The 22,391-nt window shown below is 41.0% G+C and overlaps 1 protein-coding gene across 1 annotated transcript in view; it reads left to right on the plus strand.

Annotated features, from left to right (window-relative positions):
* The window catches only part of LOC117513706 (potassium voltage-gated channel subfamily H member 3-like), a 519,543-nt gene that overhangs the window by 154,155 nt on the left and 342,997 nt on the right, over positions 1-22,391 (plus strand). Inside the window, exons 2-4 of the mRNA XM_034173951.1 lie at positions 70-303; positions 5,444-5,578; positions 21,479-21,624. Coding sequence (XP_034029842.1) covers positions 70-303; positions 5,444-5,578; positions 21,479-21,624 — 515 coding nt within the window. The remainder of the gene's footprint in view (positions 1-69; positions 304-5,443; positions 5,579-21,478; positions 21,625-22,391) is intronic.

Raw genomic sequence — 22,391 nt, forward strand, 5'->3', positions numbered from 1 at the left:
GTTTTCTATGTGTTCTCTTTCCTCATCTTTCCACCACCATCCTTTGTCTCTTCTCTTTGCTGCTTTCAGACAGTAACTTTGTCTTGGGAAATGCCCAGGTCCAGTCGCTCTATCCCATCGTCTATTGCTCAGATGGCTTCTGTGAACTGACCGGCTTCGCCCGTGGAGAGCTGATGCAGAAAAGTTGCATGTGTCATTTCCTATATGGCAGCGAGACCAGTGACTGCCTCACGACACAGATGCAGAATGCCCTGGATGAACGGAGGGAGTTTAAGACTGAAATCATCCTGTACAAGAAGGGTGGTAAGGCTAGCTTGTTGGAACCTGATTACACTGGACATGTGGTTTATCAATCAATCAATCAATCAACTTTTTTCTTATATAGCGCCAAATCACAACAAACAGTTGCCCCAAGGCGCTCCATATTGCAAGGCAAGGCCATACAATAACCATGAAAAACCCCAACGGTCAAAACGACCCCCTATGAGCAAGCACTTGGCCACAGTGGGAAGGAAAAACTCCCCTTTAACAGGAAGAAACCTCCAGCAGGACCAGGCTCAGGGAGGGGCAGTCTTCTGCTGAGACTGGTTGGGGCTGAGGGAAAGAACCAGGAAAAAGACATGCCGAGAAGGGGGGCAGAGATCGATCACTAATGATTAAATGCAGAGTGATGCATACGGAGCAAAAAAAGAAAGAAACAGTGCATCATGGGAACCCCCCCACAGTCTACGTCTAAAGCAACATAACCAAGGGATGGTCCAGGGTCACCCGATCCAGCCCTAACTATAAGCCTTAGCGAAAAGGAAAGTTTTAAGCCTAATCTTAAAAGTAGAGAGGGTATCTGTCTCCCTGATCTGAATTGGGAGCTGGTTCCACAGGAGAGGAGCCTGAAAGCTGAAGGCTCTGCCTCCCATTCTACTCTTACAAACCCTAGGAACTACAAGTAAGCCCGCAGTCTGAGAGCGAAGCGCTCTAATGGGGTAATATGGTACTACGAGGTCCCTAAGATAAGATGGGACCTGATTATTCAAAACCTTATAAGTAAGAAGAAGAATTTTAAATTCTATTCTAGAATTAACAGGAAGCCAATGAAGAGAGGCCAACACGGGTGAGATATGCTCTCTCCTGCTAGTCCCCGTCAGTACTCTAGCTGCAGCATTCTGAACCAACTGAAGGCTTTTTAGGGAACTTTTAGGACAACCTGATAATAATGAATTACAATAGTCCAGCCTAGAGGAAATAAATGCATGAATTAGTTTTTCAGCATCACTCTGAGACAAGACCTTTCTGATTTTAGAGATATTGCGTAAATGAAAAAAGGCAGTCCTACATATTTGTTTAATATGCGCTTTGAATGACATATCCTGATCAAAAATAACTACAAGATTTCTCACAGTATTACCAGAGATCAGGGAAATGCCATCCAGAGTAACGATCTGGTTAGACACCATGCTTCTAAGATTTGTGGGGCCAAGTACAATAACTTCAGTTTTATCTGAGTTTAAAAGCAGGAAATTAGAGGTCATCCATGTCTTTATGTCTGTAAGACAATCCTGCAGTTTAGCTAATTGGTGTGTATCCTCTGGCTTCATGGATAGATAAAGCTGGGTATCATCTGCGTAACAATGAAAATTTAAGCAATACCGTCTAATAATACTGCCCAAGGGAAGCATGTATAAAGTGAATAAAATTGGTCCTAGCACAGAACCTTGTGGAACTCCATAATTAACTTTAGTCTGTGAAGAAGATTCCCCATTTACATGAACAAACTGTAATCTATTAGACAAATATGATTCAAACCACCGCAGCGCAGTGCCTTTAATACCTATGACATGCTCTAATCTCTGTAATAAAATTTATGGTCAACAGTATCAAAAGCAGCACTGAGGTCCAACAGAACAAGCACAGAGATAAGTCCACTGTCCGAAGCCATAAGAAGATCATTTGTAACCTTCACTAATGCTGTTTCTGTACTATGATGAATTCTAAAACCTGACTGAAACTCTTCAAATAGACCATTCCTCTGCAGGTGATCAGTTAGCTGTTTTACAACTACCCTCTCAAGAATCTTTGAGAGAAAAGGAAGGTTGGAGATTGGCCTATAATTAGCTAAGATAGCTGGGTCAAGTGATGGCTTTTTAAGTAATGGTTTAATTACTGCCACCTTAAAGGCCTGTGGTACATAACCAACTAACAAAGATAGATCGATCATATTTAAGATTGAAGCATTAAATAATGGTAGGACTTCCTTGAGCAGCCTGGCAGGAATGGGGTCTAATAAGCATGTTGATGGTTTGGATGAAGTAACTAATGAAAATAACTCAGACAGAACAATCGGAGAGAAAGAGTCTAACCAAATACCGGCATCACTGAAAGCAGCCAAAGATAACGATACATCTTTGGGATGGTTATGAGTAATTTTTTCTCTAATAGTCAAAATTTTGTTAGCAAAGAAAATCATGAAGTCATCACTAGTTAAAGTTAATGGAATACTCAGCTCAATAGAGCTCTGACTCTTTGTCAGCCTGGCTACAGTTGTGAAAAGAAACCTGGGGTTGTTCTTATTTTCTTCAATTAGTGATGAGTAGAAAGATGTCCTAGCTTCACGGAGGGCTTTCTTATAGAGCAACAAACTCTTTTTCCAGGCTAAGTGAAGATCTTCTAAATTAGTGAGACGCCATTTCCTCTCCAACTTATGGGTTATCTGCTTTAAGCTACGAGTTTGTGAGTTATACCACGGAGTCAGACACTTCTGATTTAAAGCTCTCTTTTTCAGAGGAGCTACAGCATCCAAAGTTGTCTTCAATGAGGATGTAAAACTATTGACGAGATACTCTAGCTCCCTTACAGAGTTTAGGTAGCTACTCTGCTCTGTGTTGGTATATGACATTAGAGAACATAAAGAAGGAATCATATCCTTAAACCTAGTTACAGCGCTTTCTGAAAGACTTCTAGTGTAATGAAACTTATTCCCCACTGCAGGGTAGTCCATCAGGGTAAATGTAAATGTTATTAAAAAATGATCAGACAGAAGGGAGTTTTCAGGGAATACTGTTAAGTCTTCTATTTCCATACCATAAGTCAGAACAAGATCTAAAATATGATTAAAGTGGTGGGTGGACTCATTTACTTTTTGAGCAAAGCTGATAGAGTCTAATAATAGATTAAATGCAGTGTTGAGGCTGTCATTCTCAGCATCTGTGTGGATGTTAAAATCGCCCACTATAATTATCTTATCTGAGCTAAGCACTAAGTCAGACAAAAGGTCTGAAAATTCACAGAGAAACTCACAGTAACGACCAGGTGGACGATAGATAATAACAAAACTGGTTTTTGGGACTTCCAATTTGGATGGACAAGACTAAGAGACAAGCTTTCAAATGAATTAAAGCTCTGTCTAGGTTTTTGATTAATTAATAAGCTGGAATGGAAGATTGCTGCTAATCCTCCGCCCCGGCCCGTACTACGAGCGTTCTGACAGTTAGTGTGACTCGGGGGTGTTGACTCATTTAAACTAACATATTCATCCTGCTGTAACCAAGTTTCTGTTAGGCAGAATAAATCAATACGTTGATCAATTATTATATCATTTACCAACAGGGACTTAGAAGAAAGAGACCTAATGTTTAATAGACCACATTTAACTGTTTTAGTCTGTGGTGCAATTGAAGGTGCTATATTATTTTTTCTTTTTGAATTTTTATGCTTAAATAGATTTTTGCTAGTTATTGGTGGTCTGGGAGCAGGCACCGTCTCTACGGGGATGGGGTAATAAGGGGATGGCGGGGGGAGAGAAGCTGTAGAGAGGTGTATAAGACCACAGCTCTGCCTCCTGGTCCCAATGCTAGACAGTCACAGTTTGGAGGATCCCAAAAAATTGGCCAGATTTCTAGAAATGAGCGCTGCTCCCTCTAAAGTGGGATGGATGCCGTCTCTCCTAACAAGACCAGGTTTTCCCCAGAAGCTTTGCCAATTATCAATGAAGCCCTCCTCATTTTTTGGACACCACTCAGACAGCCAGCAATTCAAGGAGAACATGCGGCTAAACATGTCACTCCCGGTCTGATTGGGGAGGGGCCCAGAGAAAACAACAGAGTCCGACATTGTTTTTGCAAAGTTACACACCGATTTAATGTTAATTTTAGTGACCTCCGATTGGCGTAACCGAGTGTCATTACTGCCGACGTGAATTACAATCTTACCAAATTTACGCTTAGCCTTAGCCAGCAATTTCAAATGTCCTTCGATGTCACCTGCTCTGGCCCCCGGAAGACAATTGACAATGGTTGCTGGTGTCGCTAACTTCACATTTCTCAAAACAGAGTCGCCAATAACCAGAGTTTGATCCTCGGCGAGTGTATCGTCGAGTGGGGAAAAACGGTTAGAGATGTGAACGGGTTGGCGGTGTACACGGGGCTTCTGTTTAGGGCTACGCTTCCTCCTCACAGTCACCCAGTCAGCCTGCTTTCCCGACTGCACGGGATCTGCCAGGGGGGAACTAACGGCGGCTAAGCTACCTTGGTCCGCACCGACTACAGGGGCCTGGCTAGCTGTAGAATTTTATTCATTTAATTCATTAATTTTTATTCATATAAATATGAGGATTGTGATTAATGATATAAACATGTTCCTCTTCATTGGTGTTAAATTTTGCCACAAATTTTGAGCAACAAAATTAATTAAATGCTGCACTCTAACCATTGCAGGAGTGCCACAGGAGTCTAGCCTTTCTCTGCCACCATTTACACTATACATTATTCCTTCCAGTCAAAATTTTAATGCATTTTCTTAATACCATTGACTTGGGCTCTTTGATTGTGGCAAAAATTATAATCACAAATAGCTTGGTCAAAACTTAAATTAGAACTGTTTAACACCACAGAGGAAAAGAAAACTAAAAATGAGATTTCAAAAATGTTTCATTTATTGCTATATGTAGACTGATGAGGTGTGTGTGAAACCAAAACAAGTCTACGGCTACTTTTCCCAATGTTTTGGTTTTCTTTCCTGAACAGAAAGACACAAAATCTCAAATCGGCCTCCTTTTAAGCTTCAGAAGAACTCTCATCAAGTTCAAAAATCATTCTGAGACTCAATCAAAACTAAAATGAGGCTGAAGTGACAATCTCATTTTTTTTTTTTTTTTGTCTGTGTAGCTCAGCAAATTTGAGCTGTAAAATATTCTTCTGGGATGATTATTCATTGACTTTTGAAACATCTTTTAATGGTAAAAAAAAAAAACCTTCAATTTTAAATTTCATTGAGTGAAAAACTAAAAATAACAGTAAAAATTCACAGCCAGCGTAATTAATTATTTTTCTGGTTTCCAGCAATCGTACAGAAGTATTGTTAAACTGATATTTTGTTTGATTTTTTCTTCCCCCCCAATGCATTGTCTTTGTCTGTCCAGGCTCATTGTGTTCTGTGACTGTTCTCTGGACAGGTTTCAGGTTCTGGTGCCTGCTTGACATCGTACCCATAAAGAATGAGAAGAGTGAAGTGGTTCTGTTCCTGGTCTCACAGAAAGACATCACAGAAAATAAGAAGTACCTGGACCATGGCAATGAATCTGACACTGGTGAGAGCAAGAAAATGAATGAGCAAGTCATTTACTTACTCAGTGATGCACAATAATTGATGCTGATTAAGGGAAGCTGTGAACATTTAACAAGTAAAGGAACTATTCACTTTTGTCCTCACACTATTTTTTTCTAATTTGATTGTTATTGAAACACTAAGGGTCCTATCTCACTGGGCTGCGATAGCCTGCAAAGAGCAATTTTGAGGGAAATCGCTTGATTTCATGTGATGTTTGCTGGATAGTGCTCTTCCTTTGTTTCACTCACAGGGCATCACCAGCGCATCACTCCTGGATTTAGAATATTTCAACATTGGCAAGGCCCCAAGGCTTCTCCCTGTCTGGTCTCAGAGCCATAGCTGCTCTTGTGTGACGCCCTGAATGTACTCGCTGTGACTCCTAACATGAGAGACTAATGAGAGAACTGTGGGAGGGAGGGGGGTGGGCCACACACATGAGCTGCAGGGGAGCCCGCCACAATAGTGTAGATGATCGGAGAGGAACAGCCACTGCTGCCAGCCTAGCCACGGTTGCAGGACATTAGGACTTCTGGATTTATGCATTCACTGTTTTTTTTGTTTGTTTGTTTGTTTTGTTTTTTTTTTTTGAGGCGCACAATTCTGTAGGAGTTGAGCACAGCACTGTGTCACTTTAAATCTTTTTTTTTAATCTGGAGTGCTCTCTCTGCCCACCCCCCTCTCTTTCTCTGAGGACGTGCGGTGGGCATTCTTTAATGTAATTGTTGTGAGGAATGCACAAACAGACAGGAAATATGATATGTTTTCAATAAATAGCATGCACACCGCTCATATCCAGCTCCAACAGCGCACATATGTGTCTTCAACCAGGAAAATCTTTTTGATAAATGATATGCTGTGGAAATGTGACATCATATGTCCATCAGAGCCAAAATGCAGGAGGACGTATCTGTGCCAAATCAATGTGCGGATCCACCAAGGATCTGCTCTGGACACCCCAAGTGAAGAAAAACAAGGGAACAGCCAAAGGGACTTTCAATGTTATTGCCTAATAAATCAAATCAGAGGACACACACCCCTGAAGAGCCGCTGGACATTGCTGCTTCACAGAGAAAAAGCTGTTCCAGCCGGTTCCACCACGTGAATGATCGATGTACATTCGATGTGCATGGATCTCGGAGCCAACGTGACCCTTAATTGGAGTAAGCGGGTAAGCGGAAAGATGGGACACAAGATCCAGCAGGGACATCATTCTGCAAACTGGTGAGTGCACTGTAGGCTTTATAATTGTTATTATTTTTAATTTGTTATTATTTTATTATTTATTTTATTTTACTTTGCCATTATTGGGAACAGTGGGGGAATTTCTACAGTCTATTCACATGGCTAACATGGACAACATCACGGTCGGATTGCACATGATTGCCAGCAACAGGATGAAATATATAATGTCCAGCAGTGAACAGCTCCTGGCTGGCACCGTGCACAGATGTCCTTATCGGTTCTCATGAATGACCAGTATTCCAGTCCACTGCTGTGCTGAGGCTCACCTCTGTGGTCCTCTATATAAAGATTAAAGATGGCCCCAGTTGGCGAGGAGAGGTGTGTCCAGCCCACTGCATACGGGTCGGCAACTGAGCTGCAGCTGCTGGACTCCTTCAACTGCTTGCAAAAGCACTGTCTTTCTCCGACCATATCCACTATTTTGGCGTTCTCCCAGAGCAGGTCCTGGGTGTCTCATGGGGGAATGTCAGATATTCATTTTTGTTTCCAGTCACTCACAATGTAGTTTTATTTATTGTCAACCCCACACAAAGTTCTGTCACGATTCTTGCATGTTATGAGTAGTGGGGACTACATTCAGAGGGCTTCCCGACACCAGTGATGGCTCTGGGAGTGTGTGAGACTGTGTCGCAGAGACCCTTGTTGCATTGCCAACTTTGAAATGTTTAAAATCTAGGCGAGACGCCATGCAAGTCAAGTGAGGAAAGAGCAACACTCAGCGAACGTTACGTGAAATCCAACGACTTCCCACACAATTGCTGTTCACATGCTGTCGGAGAAAGTGAAATATCAAGGTATCAATGTATCAAGATGTCTTTATTATCCCCAATGGGGCAATTTGTTGTGCAGCCAGCAGATAGAACACATTCATGCATACATAAACCTAAACATAACAGATCTTAAATATGGCATGAAAACTCACCAAACAGTAGACATAATAATACAACATTAAAAAAAAATAAGAAAACCTAGTTAAAAACCACTCATGTGACAGTTGTGACAGTTGGTATAAAAGAGTTCTTGTACCTATTGGTCTTACGTCTTACGTCTTACGTCTCTTGGGCACAAATCTATGACCAGATGGAAGCAGTCTGAACTTCGGTACAAGGGATGACTGGGATCATCCAAGATCAACAACTCCTTTTTAATGGATCTGCTTCTATATATGGATAGCAGGTCATTTAAGGAAGCACCAGCAATCTTGTTGCACTCATTTACAATACAATGCAAACTGTTTTTGTTTTTCAAAGTTAAAAACCCATACCAGCAAATAAAAGAAAACGTACGAACAGATTCAATAAAACAACAATAAAACATCTTCATAAAAGTACTCTCCACATTAAAATGCCTAAAAATGCATGCACTGGTGAGCTTTCTTACATACCTGGTCAATCTGATGCTCAAAGGTTAGTCCACTATCAGTAAAGGTATTTATACTTCTGTACAATTTCAACAACCAGACCATTAATAACTACAGGGGAAATGTCATCTGCTTTTTCCTAAAATCATTTATCATCTCTTTGGTTTTGTTCACATTGATATCTAAAAAGGATATCACCAGCTGATAAAATCTGACACCACAGGGCCATGGTCTTGATCATCTGAATTTAAAACAGACACAGTGACAGAATCATCAGCAAATTTAACAATAAATCGTCCTTGATGTTGACTTTGGCGCATGTTAGTGCTATAGAACAAATAAAAGAGGTGAAAGGTCACAACCCTGTGGAGAACCAGTGGAAGAAATAAGAGTATCAGATAAAACAACATTGACCCTAATACCCCCGTCACACATAGCCGGAATCATGCAGAGTGGCATTGGACTTATGAATTGGCGCACATCCGAAAGGTGTCAGATTTCAGTTCCAAAACATTCTGACAGCCATCTGCAGAAGTTCACACAGTTGGTCAAAATCTGCCGGCAGTCCTGAGTGTGAAGCACATGTTCACAATTTTCCGGGTGCAGTTGAGATGGGACACCTATCCGACAGAGGTCCATGAGCAGTCTAAGGACCATCTAACCACAATTTACATATTCTGATGGCGACAAAACAGCATCTGAAATGATTTGAGCGCATACGAGGGAACCTCGAGATGAACCTGACATGGCGCAAAGCCTGCGGGTATCTGCATGGGCCATGTATAATAATGTTTTTTAACCTCTCTGTTAAAATGTGTGGCTGAATGCAATTAAAAGCAGAAGAAAAGGTTTTAGCCCCCTGTAAATCTGCAATTACTGTATTCAGTACAGTGCATAATTAGTTCCCCTAACTGACCTGTATGCAAATTGAAGAGAATCCAAGTCAAGTCAAAGTTTAAAAGAGCATTTTTTTCCAGTGTCTTCATCACTAAGGAGGTAAGTGCAACAGGCCTAATCTTTAAGCTGCTTATGTGCACTGATTTTTGGCACAGGAACACTTGTGGAGTCTTTCCATAAACTGGGGACCTTGTAGAGATAAAAAGAACATTCGAAAATGAAAGAGAAGATTTCTGCCAGCTGATCAGCACAGTTCCTAAGAATGCACCCACCAATGCCAATTCCTCTCCTTTGTGGCCCTGAAAAGCCTCTGAACCACATCGTTACTGATATGGATGGAGGTCCAGGTGCCACAACATTGAAGAGGGACTGTTCTTTACTAAAATCATGAATGCTAAAACCATTATAAAAACCATTCAGTTTATTGGACAGATTGTGGTCAGACTTATTCCCAAGGGAGATTGGGGCTCTCCTGGACTGCATTCACATCATCCCCTAATCAGGACCCACTCTGCTGAGACAGTGATATTGTAATGTAACAAATTATTTTGAAATAACTATTAACTAGTAACACTCCTATTTCACAGGACACTGTTTTATTATGATCCCCCACGATCCATAGAAAGTGAAAAAACAGGACGACATGGCTTACTCCGGCATGCTTCCTGTCAGGTTAGTTTATAAAGTGTGGAGCTGGCAACTGCCTGGCTTATAAAGCACATACCTGGCAGTGCACTCAAAAATGAAAGTAAAGCTGCTCTCTGCTGTGTTCTCATCCAGAACCTCAACAGACACTGCTTTTGCTTCAAATTGTTACCCTGATGAAGCACAATCAAACAAGTATCAAGCTGTACTCACCAGCACTACTCTGTTTAAAGATGTTTGAACATGACTGACGCTATTAAGACTATGAACATGGAAGTGACCACATGATGCCGATTTGTGGAATCAGGATGAAATTTTAAACAGCTCAAAAACTTCACCCCAATTTCAAAACCGATGCTGGTGATGGCCGTAACTACTGTGTATACAACCCCTAATTCCAATGACTGTTGTTAGAAGGAAAGGTGATGTAACACAGTGGTAAACATACCACTGTCCCAGCTTTTTTGAAATGTGTTGCAGGTATCCATTTCAAAATGAGCAAATATTTACACAAAAACAATAAAGTTTATCAGTTTGAACATTAAATATATTGTCTTTGTGGTGTATTCAATTGAATATAGGTTGAAGCTGTCGGGCAGGTTAGGTAGGAGACAATTGCAAGACTCACTTACACAGCTCTGTTTGAAAATAGGCTTTAATGAGGTCGGAAGCAATGGTCGGAATAAACAGGCAGGAGGTCGAGTCAACACTGAAGCAGGCAGATCTAGAGAATACAAGAACAAGAGCTGGTATGAAGGCACAGGGTGCAACAAACTGGCGAACAGCTGGTACAAGCTGTGAGCTAATAAAGCCCCAGGTGGCAATCAATGAATCACACACAGGTGTGCACAGCAAGAACCAGAAGAGGGGCGTGGCCCGAGAGAGAGAAAGAACCACAGACAGGCCCCAGCAACAAAACCCCACAAACCCAGAAAACACAAAAGCAAGAAGAAAAGCAAAGCAAGAAGAAAACAAAACAATCCAAAACCCCAGCAACGGAATACATAAAAAGTCAAGCCCTGACAGAAGAGGATTTGCAAATCATTGTATTCTGTTTTATTTACATTTACACAACGTCCCAACTTCATTGGAATTGGGGTTGTATTAGTTTTGTGCAAGATTGACTAAAGATGGATCAAGAAGTTACTGTGATGCTTCAAAACACGCTCCGATTTGCTATTCAGGATGAAACAGGAAGGAACAGCACTCTGTGGAATAGGGGTATAATCTGTGAGTATGTATAATGTATTATATTTTGGAAGTAACTCGCACATCACTAATAAAGGAATATGGGATATATTAAATAGCATTATCAAAAATGGTAATAAAAAACAGAGTTACCCTCAGTATTTCATTGATAATAATGTCAAGAAGGAAAATAAGGATGAGGTAGTCAACGGTTTTAATAATTTTTTTGTAAATATTGGACCAAGCTTGGCAGAAAAAATTCCCGATTCCCAGCCTGAGGATTGGGATAATAATCTCATAGAAAGAAATCCCTGTTCAATGTTCCTCACAGCAGTGGATGGAAATGAAATTATAGACATTGTGAATAATTGTAAATATAAAACATCTACCGATTTAAATGAAATTGATATGGTGGTGGTAAAACAGGTCATTGAATGGATTGTAGAACCATTAACATACATCTGTAACTTATCATTTCAAACCGGTAAATTTCCCAATCAAATGAAAATAGCTAAGGTTGTGCCGCTGTATAAGACTGGGGATAGACACCACTTCACAAATTATAGACCTGTTTCTTTGCTTCCACAATTTTCCAAATTATTAGAAAAGTTATTCAATAATAGATTAGACAAATTCATAAATAAACATAAATTACTTACTGATAGTCAATATGGATTCAGAGCACATAGTTCAACATCACTTGCATTAATAGAATCAGTTGAGGAGATTACAAACGCCATAGACCACAAATTACATTCAGTTGGAATATTTATAGACCTTAAAAAGGCTTTTGATACAATTAATCATGACATATTAATCAATAAACTTGAACAGTATGGGATTAGGGGGTTGGTGTTGCACTGGGTGAGAAGCTACTTAAGTAACAGAAAACAGTTTGTGAAGTTGGGGGAATATACATCATCATGCTTGGACAATGCTTGTGGCGTCCCACAGGGGTCAGTATTGGGTCCAAAACTGTTTCTAATTTATATAAATGATATTGTCAATGTTTCCAAAATATTAAAATTAGTATTATTTGCAGATGACACAAGCATTTTTTGTTCAGGGGGGGATTTGCAGGAGTTACTGAGGAGGATCAGTATAGAAATGGGAAAATTGAAAATATGGTTTGACAGAAACAAATTATCATTAAACTTAAGTAAAACAAAATACATGTTATTTGGCTATTGTAATACAGACATACAGGTTCAGTTACAAGTCGAGGGGGTAGATATTGAAAGGGTACATGAAAATAAGTTTCTGGGGGTGATAATAGATGATAAGATAAACTGGAAGACTCATATAAAACATATACAAAGTAAACTGTCAAGAAGCATTTCAGTTCTAAACAAAGCGAAACATATTCTGGACCACAACTCACTCCGCATTCTTTACTGCTCACTGGTTTTACCATATTTACAGTACTGTGCAGAGGTATGGGGTAATACTTATAAAGGTACAACTATCAGTAATGCAGAAAAGAGCTATAAGAATTATTCATAATACTGGCTATAGAGATCATACAAATCCACTATTTTTACAATCCAAATTCTTAAAATTCACAGACTTGGTTCATTTTCAAACAGTACAAATTGTGTATAAAGCAATAAACAATTTACTTCCAGCAAATATTAAAAATATGTTTTTTAACAGATCAGGGGATTACAGTCTGAGGGGGAAATTTAATTTAAAGCATCAGTGGGCACGAACAACATTAAAAGGTTTCTGTATTTCTGTCTGTGGGGTGAGGATGTGGAACAGATTGGGAGTGGGGCTCAAGCAATGTCCAAGCATGAACCAGTTCAAACAGCGGTACAAAAATATGTTTTTTTCTGGGTATAGGGAGGAGGAAGGGTAATGAGGGTTAGGGTGTTTTTGTTTTTTGCTTCGGCTTGTAAATATATAGTATTTTGTATGTAAGTAGGTATGTGTAGGTGTATATTTATGTTTGTGTATATATATGTGTATATATGTATATGTGTATATATGTGTATGTATATGTGTATGTATGTTGATGTGTGTATGTATATATGTATGTGTATGTGTATATATATGTATATATATATATACTCAACAAAAATATAAACGCAACACTTTTGATTTTGCTCCCATTTTGTATGAGATGAACTCAAAGATCTAAAACTTTTTCCACATACACAATATCACCATTTCCCTCAAATATTGTTCACAAACCAGTCTAAATCTGTGATAGTGAGCACTTCTCCTTTGCTGAGATAATCCATCCCACCTCACAGGTGTGCCATATCAAGATGCTGATTAGACACCATGATTAGTGCACAGGTGTGCCTTAGACTGCCCACAATAAAAGGCCACTCTGAAAGGTGCAGTTTTGTTTCATGGGGGGGGATACCAGTCAGTATCTGGTGTGACCACCATTTGCCTCATGCAGTGCAACACATCTCCTTTGCATCATCCATGAAGAGAACACCTCTCCAACGCGCCAAACTCCAGCGAATGTGAGCATTTGCCCACTCAAGTCGGTTACGACAACGAACTGGAGTCAGGTCGAGACCCCGATGAGGATGACGAGCATGCAGATGAGCTTCCCTGAGACGGTTTCTGACAGTTTGTGCAGAAATTCTTTGGTTATGCAAACCGATTGTTTCAGCAGCTGTCCGAGTGGCTGGTCTCAGACGATCTTGGAGGTGAACATGCTGGATGTGGAGGTCCTGGGCTGCAGTTGTGAGGCTGGTTGGATGTACTGCCAAATTCTCTGAAACGCCTTTGGAGACGACTTATGGTAGAGAAATGAACATTCAGTACACGAGCAACAGCTCTGGTTGACATTCCTGCTGTCAGCATGCCAATTGCACGCTCCCTCAAATCTTGCGACATCTGTGGCATTGTGCTGTGTGATAAAACTGCACCTTTCAGAGTGGCCTTTTATTGTGGACAGTCTAAGGCACACCTGTGCACTAATCATGGTGTCTAATCAGCATCTTGATATGGCACACCTGTGAGGTGGGATGGATTATCTCAGCAAAGGAGAAGTGCTCACTATCACAGATTTCGACTGGTTTGTGAACAATATTTGAGGGAAATGGTGATATTGTGTATGTGGAAAAAGTTTTAGATCTTTGAGTTCATCTCATACAAAATGGGAGCAAAACCAAAAGTGTTGCGTTTATATTTTTGTTGAGTGTATATATTGATATCGGTTTAGGTGTGTAGGAATCTATGTGTATATGTGGCAAAGGGTATTACTGGTTGTGGGGAAGAAGGGGTAGGGATAAATAAGCTGATGCTTCACCCTACCCCTTTTCGGACATGTTGGGTACACAGTAGGAACTTTTTTGTTGTTGTCTTTACTGATCTATCTTGTAATTGTTGTTGTATCAAATGTTCGAAATAAACAGTTTTCATTCATTCATTCATTCATTCATTCAAAGACAAACACATTCACATCTGTGGTAAATTTCAAGTCACCATTTCACCTAAGCTGCATCTCCCTGGAGCTGGGAGAAACCCGAAGCACCCAGAGGGAACCCATGCAAACACAGAGAGAGCATGCACAGCAATGGGAACATGAAAAAAAGTGAGAGTCGGCCAAGTTTTCTTCCACAATCTCACAGCAGCGTACACAAACTTCAATAAAGTTAATGATGAACATTATCACTAAATACTATTATAAATATGTAAGTCTGCAAGTTGCATGTTGTAACATGCCCTGACATGTCCAGCTTGTCCACAGTTTCTCGGATAGTCACACGACTGAAAAGCCACCGAAAGCCATCTGAATCTTCCGAATAGTTGACGAGCTGGGCATGTTACAACATGTCCTGTGAGACTTCAACACGGAGGCGCTGTTGCTGCGCCATCAGCTTCATGCCGATGAATTTCACCGCCACTCTTTTCATGGCAAAATCTTCTTTCACAGTGGAATGTGCCGAAAAAGTGCTGATGTCCACCTCTTCTGCAATTTGTCGGATAATCACACAACGGTCCCACATCACCACAGCGATCACTTTGGAAATGATCCGTCGTTTCAGCGTGTTGATGCTGATTGGAGCGCGGCGCGCCCTCCACCGTTGTGCGGCCGTCTTTAAACCAGTTGTACCGCTCCGTAATCTGTGTGATGCCCAGAGGATCGTCTCCGAAAGCCATCTGAATAATCCAAATGGTTTCCACCTGGCTATTGCCCAGTTTGTGGCAAAATTTGATGCAGTCGTGCTGCTGCAGTCGTTCCACCATTTTCCTTGAAATGAAAATCCGCTGAGCACACTGCACATGTCCTCACACAAAGGCTGCTTACAAGCAAATCACGCATGCACACAAAGGTTCAAGGTTGGCTCATGCAAGCACACGTGATTCAAATCCATCAGGTTTTTGAAAAAAATAAAAAGGTTGGATACTTTGCTAACAGACCTCGTAAATCTTGCAATGCCAGCCATTTACAGAGCTGCAGAAAGTCAGCTGGTCATAACAAATATGGAAGAATAATCAACAGCGAAGACGGAAAACGGCCCATATGGTCCAACTTAAAAATCAGAGCAGTAAAATGTGCATGCAATCAGCAACGCGTATGCAATCAGCAATGCCACAGGTTGAAAGCCTGCGAGTCTTTCAACTTGTGGCACAAAGTGGCCCGTGGTGGAACAAGAGGAGGATTCCTTCTGTAGCGCATGGTTTCGATTCGCCGTAATTAAATAAATACATTAATGTTTTCTCAACAAAAAACTGTTTCTGACTTATCCATGTTTTGATAATGGAATATTCTGTTAACCAATTGGTGTGTGTAGGATGTGTTTAAGCCTTTAATAAAGTTATATTCATCCCAAAAATGTCTTATAACAAATAATATGCCAAAATAGTTAATGTGTTTAAATAGCTGAATCATTTTTCTGAGCACATGAAATTTTCTGTAATGTTACACACCCTAAATGGGCATAGTTTAATGACGTAAGTCCCCTTTAAAAAGTTAGAACAGAGTTTCTTCTCTCTCTCGCTCCTCTCTCAGAAGGCTCTCGAAAGGCCCTCTCCTTCTCCTCTTCTCTCTCTTCAAACGCTTAACTTTATTTTTGGGTCAACGAGGCTCCATGCTAGCCTAGCTATGTGTGTCTTCATTCACTGTTTCCTTCTTTGATAACTTTTAACAGGTTAACAGCCTTACGTTTTTAACCCTCTGGGGCCGACGCCATCGTATACGATGGCTGAGACCACGTTTTACGAAATTATAAATAACTTTTTAATGATATGAGATAGAAACTTCTGTTTTTTTTTGGTGAAAAGTTAACTCCGTGGCCTTTCGAGCCAACAATCCACCATCTTTGTACTCCTCATAGAAGCTGTGTGATGACGTGCGCAATGTGAGTGTCCAATCTGAATTAGTTCACCATCACATGGTTTTCCAAAATCCAATTGTAGGGCAGATTTAACTCATGTGATAAAACAAAGATTGTTTTTAGCAGTAATGTGTTACTAGTTGGCCCATTTGAATAGCCCCCTGGCTGCTGGCTCCAGTGTGCCCTGCACCATTACGCACTGCGATCAGTGAAAGTCATCAGAGGGAGCGGACGGAGAGCCTCTCATACAATCTCACGTGCTCAAACACAGAGTGTGTGAGTTTCAGAGATGCTCCACTAGTCATTGCCTGTGAATGTTATTGAATAAGCCTGGGGCAAGCTCTCTCATTCCGGCGTAAAGCACCATTTACCATATCAATGGAGTGAGGGGCCACTCCTCAGAGTGTATGGAGCCAAAGTGGGCAAAAGTGTGAAAGCTGCTTTCAGAGCAGGACAGAACACTCCAAAACACAGTAGAAGTAGAAGTAGAAGTAGAAGTTTGTGATGTGACCTTTGTGTAATAGCAGGCAGAAATTGCTTTGAGATGAAGACAAACAAAATGCATAGACCATTTTGTATATATTGTTCAAAATGTGCATTTGTGTTTATTGTTAGAACCTTTTTGCTGTACAGTGTTTTACACAAGACCCCAAAATAATAGCAAATTTACAGAAAAGCGACTTTCTCTTCTGCTCTTAAAGTTGTAACTTTTTTCAAAATTCATAAAGACTTTTAATCTGGCTCCAACAAACTTTTAAAAGCTACCAGAACCCATTTTCGACAAACGCCTTCCATCTCTGGGGTCAAGCAACCTGACAACGGCAGACCTGACTGCAAGCAGCCATCCTGTCAGAAAAAACAGCTGACATTGAAGCCTTGGGATCGCCAGGGAGACTGCTGGTTTAACCCCTGACCCAAGTGAGCTCACACTGCAAAGAGCCTAAGACATCAACGACAGATGGACGTTCATCCAAACCATCTCTTCAATGGATCAGCTAAGTGACCCACTTAAAAGTTCCAGAAAAAGGGTTTTGTTGTTAATGGATGCAAAGTGGCTTCTTTTTAAACATATTCACCTATTTGTTTAATAATTTTCTTAATAATAAATGGCTTCAAATTTCATCACCAAATTCTAATCAGATTTATTTACTTAAAGTCTTTAAGCTTTATCTCACTACTTTCTTTCAACGTCTCATGAGAAAGCAAATTGTGTCCATAAATGAACAAATTTAATCACTGTCCACAAAAATGCCAGTAAACTGTTCATTTCTTGTATAATTGTAAATAAAATGTAAATATTTCTGCTGTGGTTCATTTTGTGTTCAGAAGGAAAACCTTGGTCAATTGTATCGTATAATCTTGACTTTCAGACCCGAGATTGATTAAATAAATTGAGACTGATTGATTAATTGAGACTGATTAATGTTTAAATTAAAATGATTGATTAATTGAGACTGTTTAATGTTTAAATTAAAATAAAGTAAATAGGTGGTGCCCTGAGGTAATTAGATATTCTAATTAAATAATGATTATTAAATCCTATAATTGTTAATTACTTTCATGACCCATTAAATGATATCTAGGCCATCCATCCATCCATTTTCTTTCACTTTATCTGGAGTTGGGTCGCAGGGGGCAGCAGCTCAAGCAAAGCCGCCCAGAGCTCCCGATCCACATACACCGAGGCATTACAAAGACAGCCGGGAGACGTAGTCCCTCCAGCGTGTCCTGGGTCTTCCCTGGGGCCTCCTCCCAATGGGACATGCCCGGAAAACCTCTCCAGCGAGGCATCCAGGGGGCACCCGGAAAAGATGCCCGAGCCACCTCAGCTGGCTCCTTTCGATGTGGAGGAGCAGCGGCTCGACTCCGAGCTCCTCCCGAGTGACCAAGCTCCTCACCCTATCTCTAAGGGAGCGCCCAGCCACCCTGCAGAAGAAACTCATCTCGGCCATATAACCAACTACAGAAGCAGCAACCCAGGAAATGCTTGGTCTGACGCTCGCTGGCAGAGGAACTGAACTGCTTCTTTGCCCACTTCGAAGCAGACAGACCAGCAGCAACTCCACACCCACCACCCTCCAGCACTAGCATGCTAACACTTCAGGAACATGAAGTGAGACGTGTGCTGAAGGCGGTGAACCCCAGGAAGGTGGCCGGCCCAGATGGTGTACCTGGAAAGGTACTGAAAGCGTGTGCTGACCAACTGGCTGGAGTTTTCCCCAGCATCTTCAACCTGTCCCTGTCGCAGGCCATCATTCCACTCTTCCTCAAATCCTCCACCATCATTCCAGTCCCAAAGAAGTCAGCAGTGGAGAGCATGAATGACTACAGGCTTGTTGCACTTACGCCTGTGGTCATGAAATGCTCTGAAACACTGGTCTCTCAGCACATCAGAGCCTGTCTGCTTCCCACTCTGGACACCCACCAGTTTGCCTACAGGGCAAACCACTCCACAGAGGCCGCTATCACCACAGCTCTCCACACCACGCTGAGCCACCTGGAGCACCAGGGGAGCTATGTGAGGATGTTCTTCCTGGACTTCAGCTCAGCCTTCAACCACATCATCCCGGAGATCCTGGTCCAGAAATTGACACATCTGGGCATCTCCACCCCCTTCTGCCAGTGGATCAAGGAGTTCCTCACAAACCGCCCACAGTCCGTGAAACTTGGCCCCCACCTTTCCTCCACCATCACACTCAGCACCGGTTCCCCTCAAGGCTGTGTACTGAACCCCCTCCTGTTCACCCTTTACATGCACAACTGCTCTCCAACCCATCCCACAAACACCATCATAAAGTCTGCGGATGACACCACCGTGATTGGGCTCATCTCAGGGGGGGATGAGACTAACTACAGAGATGAGGTCATTTGACTGACAGCATGGTGTTCAGCTAACAACCTGCCGCTGAACACCAGAAAAACAAAATAAATAATCCTGGACTTCAGGAAGAACAGGGCTGACCCAGCCCCGCTCTACATCCAAGGGGACTGTGTGGAAAGGGTCAGCTCCATCAGGTTCCTGGGACTGCAGTTCTCTCACAGCCTCTCGTGGACTGCCAACACCACAGTGGTGGTGAAGAAAGCCCAGCAATGACTCCAATTCCTGAGGGTGCTCAGGAGAAACAATCTGGAGGAGAAGCTGCTGGTGTTGTTCTACAGAGCCGCCATCGAGAGCATACTGATGTACTGCATCACAGTGTGGTACGGGGGGTGCTCAGCAGCAGACAGGAGAGCGCTGCAGAGGGTGATCAAAACTGCCCAGGGGATCACTGGCTGCTCTCTGCCCAGCCTGGAAGACATTGCCAGCTCTCACTACCTCAGCAGAGCTGCCACCATCAGCAAAGACACATCCTACCCCAGAAACCACCTGTTTGACCTACTACCCTCCGGCCGACGGTATAGGTCAATCAAAACTAGGACAAACAGACTCAGGGACAGCTTTCTCCCCAGAGCGATCGCTGCACTGAACAATAACAAATCACTCTAATCTGCACCTTTCAAGTTTCTTGTGCAGTATCTGAAAACCATGCGCAATTTTTCCGTGCAATATGATTCCACAGTTGTATATAATTCTCCTTTTAATTTTACTTGGTCCACATTTTGTTTTATTTTACTTTATTTCATGTTTATATTAGTTGTACATATACTCTGAATAATCTACCGTTAAATTTCACTATCTTCTATATTGGCTAAAAATTACTCGCACCATGGAAAGTACCTTTTTGGAGTTGCATTCAAATCTCAATGTAATGCAAATTACAATGACAATAAAGGCGATTCTGATTCTTAACTGGAGTGAGCGGTTGAAGATGAGTGAGTGAGTGACGGAAGGAAACTAGTGTTGATGGAAGTTTGCGGTCTATGAGCTAGTTATTTTTATTCTTTTTATAGTGTTTTTCCATTTTTAAAATCATTGTTTTAATTGTACCCTCTGTGTATTTTATGTATTTTACTTTGCTTTGTGAAGCACTTTGTGATGTCATATCTGTGAAAGGTGCTATGTCCTCCTTACTACCAGGTATATCCTCCTGACTACTTTTCCGGTAGTCAGGAGCAGTGATGCTGGTAACGCGTTATTTAGTAATGCGTTACTCTAATCTGATCACTTTTTTTAGTAACGAGTCATCTAACGCGTTAATCTTTCCAAATCAGTAATCATATTAAAGTTACTTCTCCAAGTCACTGTGCGTTACTATTATTTTTGCATTGTGGATCGATAGCAGCATTAAACTTGGACCGTGGGCAGGGGGTCGGGGTTCGACTGAACTGCCCACTTTAAGCGAGCTGTGAGATTTTCATCCACGGTTTTCTGCAGCAGCTACGACTCGTCCTCACCTCTTAAAGCGCGGTGACAACAGCACACCTGCACTGAGTTTAACAAAGACATTTTTATGCTTTTTTCTCCTTTATTTAGAATTCTGAGCTGAGCCGCTCCGTATCTGCTCGTTACAAACAGCTGATCCTCCGCATCGCATCAACAACTAACATTTTGTTCCTACTCAAATGCACCTAAACTCTTTTTCTGAGGACCACATGATGTGAAAACAATAAAACTTTCTTACCTGTAAATCTGGTCATGTTTTCTGCATATATAAATGTTATCCATTCTTTGTGCTCAAACGCCAAAGCAGGGGCGAATCCAGATGGAATGGGGGCATGGGGCAAGGATGTGCCCCCCACAACACCCCTAGATTAAAGGTCCAGTTTTGAAACCGTTTTTTACTACAACTACTAATACTACTTATAATAATCATTATTTTGACAAGTAAAATGTTTAGAGAGAATTTAAATGTTAGAAAAATGTTAGAAAGAATTTAATAGTTACATTTATAAACAATGTAGGTTAAAATCGCAAGTTTTACTGTTACAGTGCTGTCAACAGTTACATATGAGGTCAAGAAAGAGGTCATTATTTTACTTTTTATAACACAAGTATTTATTTTCATTGAAGCCAAGAAAGGGTGACTATAAAGTGAGTTTTGGCAAAACAAGTATCATTGTCATGTTGAGGTGGCAGAGGGTTGTTGTCGACAGCTGGGGAAAGTAACTAAAAAAGTAACTAGTAATCTAACTTAGTTACTTTTACAATTGAGTAATCAGTAAAGTAACTAAGTTACTTTTCAAGGAGTAATCACTAATCAGTAATTGGCAACACTGGTCAGGAGGACATAAATAAATTATAGTTATTATACTTATTTATTATAGTTTAGGGTCAATTCATTTACCTGCCAATTTTTCATTTCAGATGAGGAAATCAGTTTGGAGATCCACCCAGTCACTTGTCCTCCAGGCTTCTCGATGGAGCGCCGTCATAGCCGGGCTGTTCTCTACCAGCTGTCTGGACATCTCCAAAAACAGAACAAGACCAAAAGCAAACTCAAGATCAACAATGTGAGAAATTTGATACTTTCTCTTAATATTTTTGTTTGTACGCAGTCTGATGTAGCAGCACCCCAACTGAAGCCAACACAAAGGAATATCTGCCATTTTCATTTGCACAAAGACCAACTTTACTTCATATGACAAATGTTTCACAAACATCGTTTAGCTTTTTTGTGTTCTATCAAATTTTTTCCCATCGAACAAGAAAGGGTAATCTTCCACTCATGGCTCTGTGTTCCCACAGTTTCCCAAAAATACAAACAAGAAAGCACACTTGTCCACTGCCAGTAATTTGTATACAAATTACTATCACTGGACGGCATTGGATGCCAGCTGATTGACAATGTATACCATGCTATTCAGCTGGTTGTGTTGGTTGATAAATCAGGAGACGTTCACAGAAACTTGTATTTTGTGGTCTGTTACTGTATTTCGAAATAAAATAAATCAGTTGTGTTGCTACCACATTGGAGTTTGCGTAAATAGAATATTGGGATTTCTTCTTAAAAAAAAATTAAAGGTAATTAATTTAAATTAATTAATTACACTCAACAAAAATATAAACACAATACTTTTGGTTTTGCTCCCATTTTGTATGAGATGAACTCAAAGATCTAAAACTTTTTCCACATACACAATATCACCATTTCCCTCAAATATTGTTCACAAACCAGTCTAAATCTGTGATAGTGAGCACTTCTCCTTTGCTGAGATAATCCATCCCACCTCGCAGGTGTGCCATATCAAGATGCTGATTAAACACCATGATTAGTGCA

The sequence above is a fragment of the Thalassophryne amazonica genome, chromosome 1 (genome assembly GCF_902500255.1).
Source record: "Thalassophryne amazonica chromosome 1, fThaAma1.1, whole genome shotgun sequence".
NCBI lineage: Eukaryota > Metazoa > Chordata > Actinopteri > Batrachoidiformes > Batrachoididae > Thalassophryne > Thalassophryne amazonica.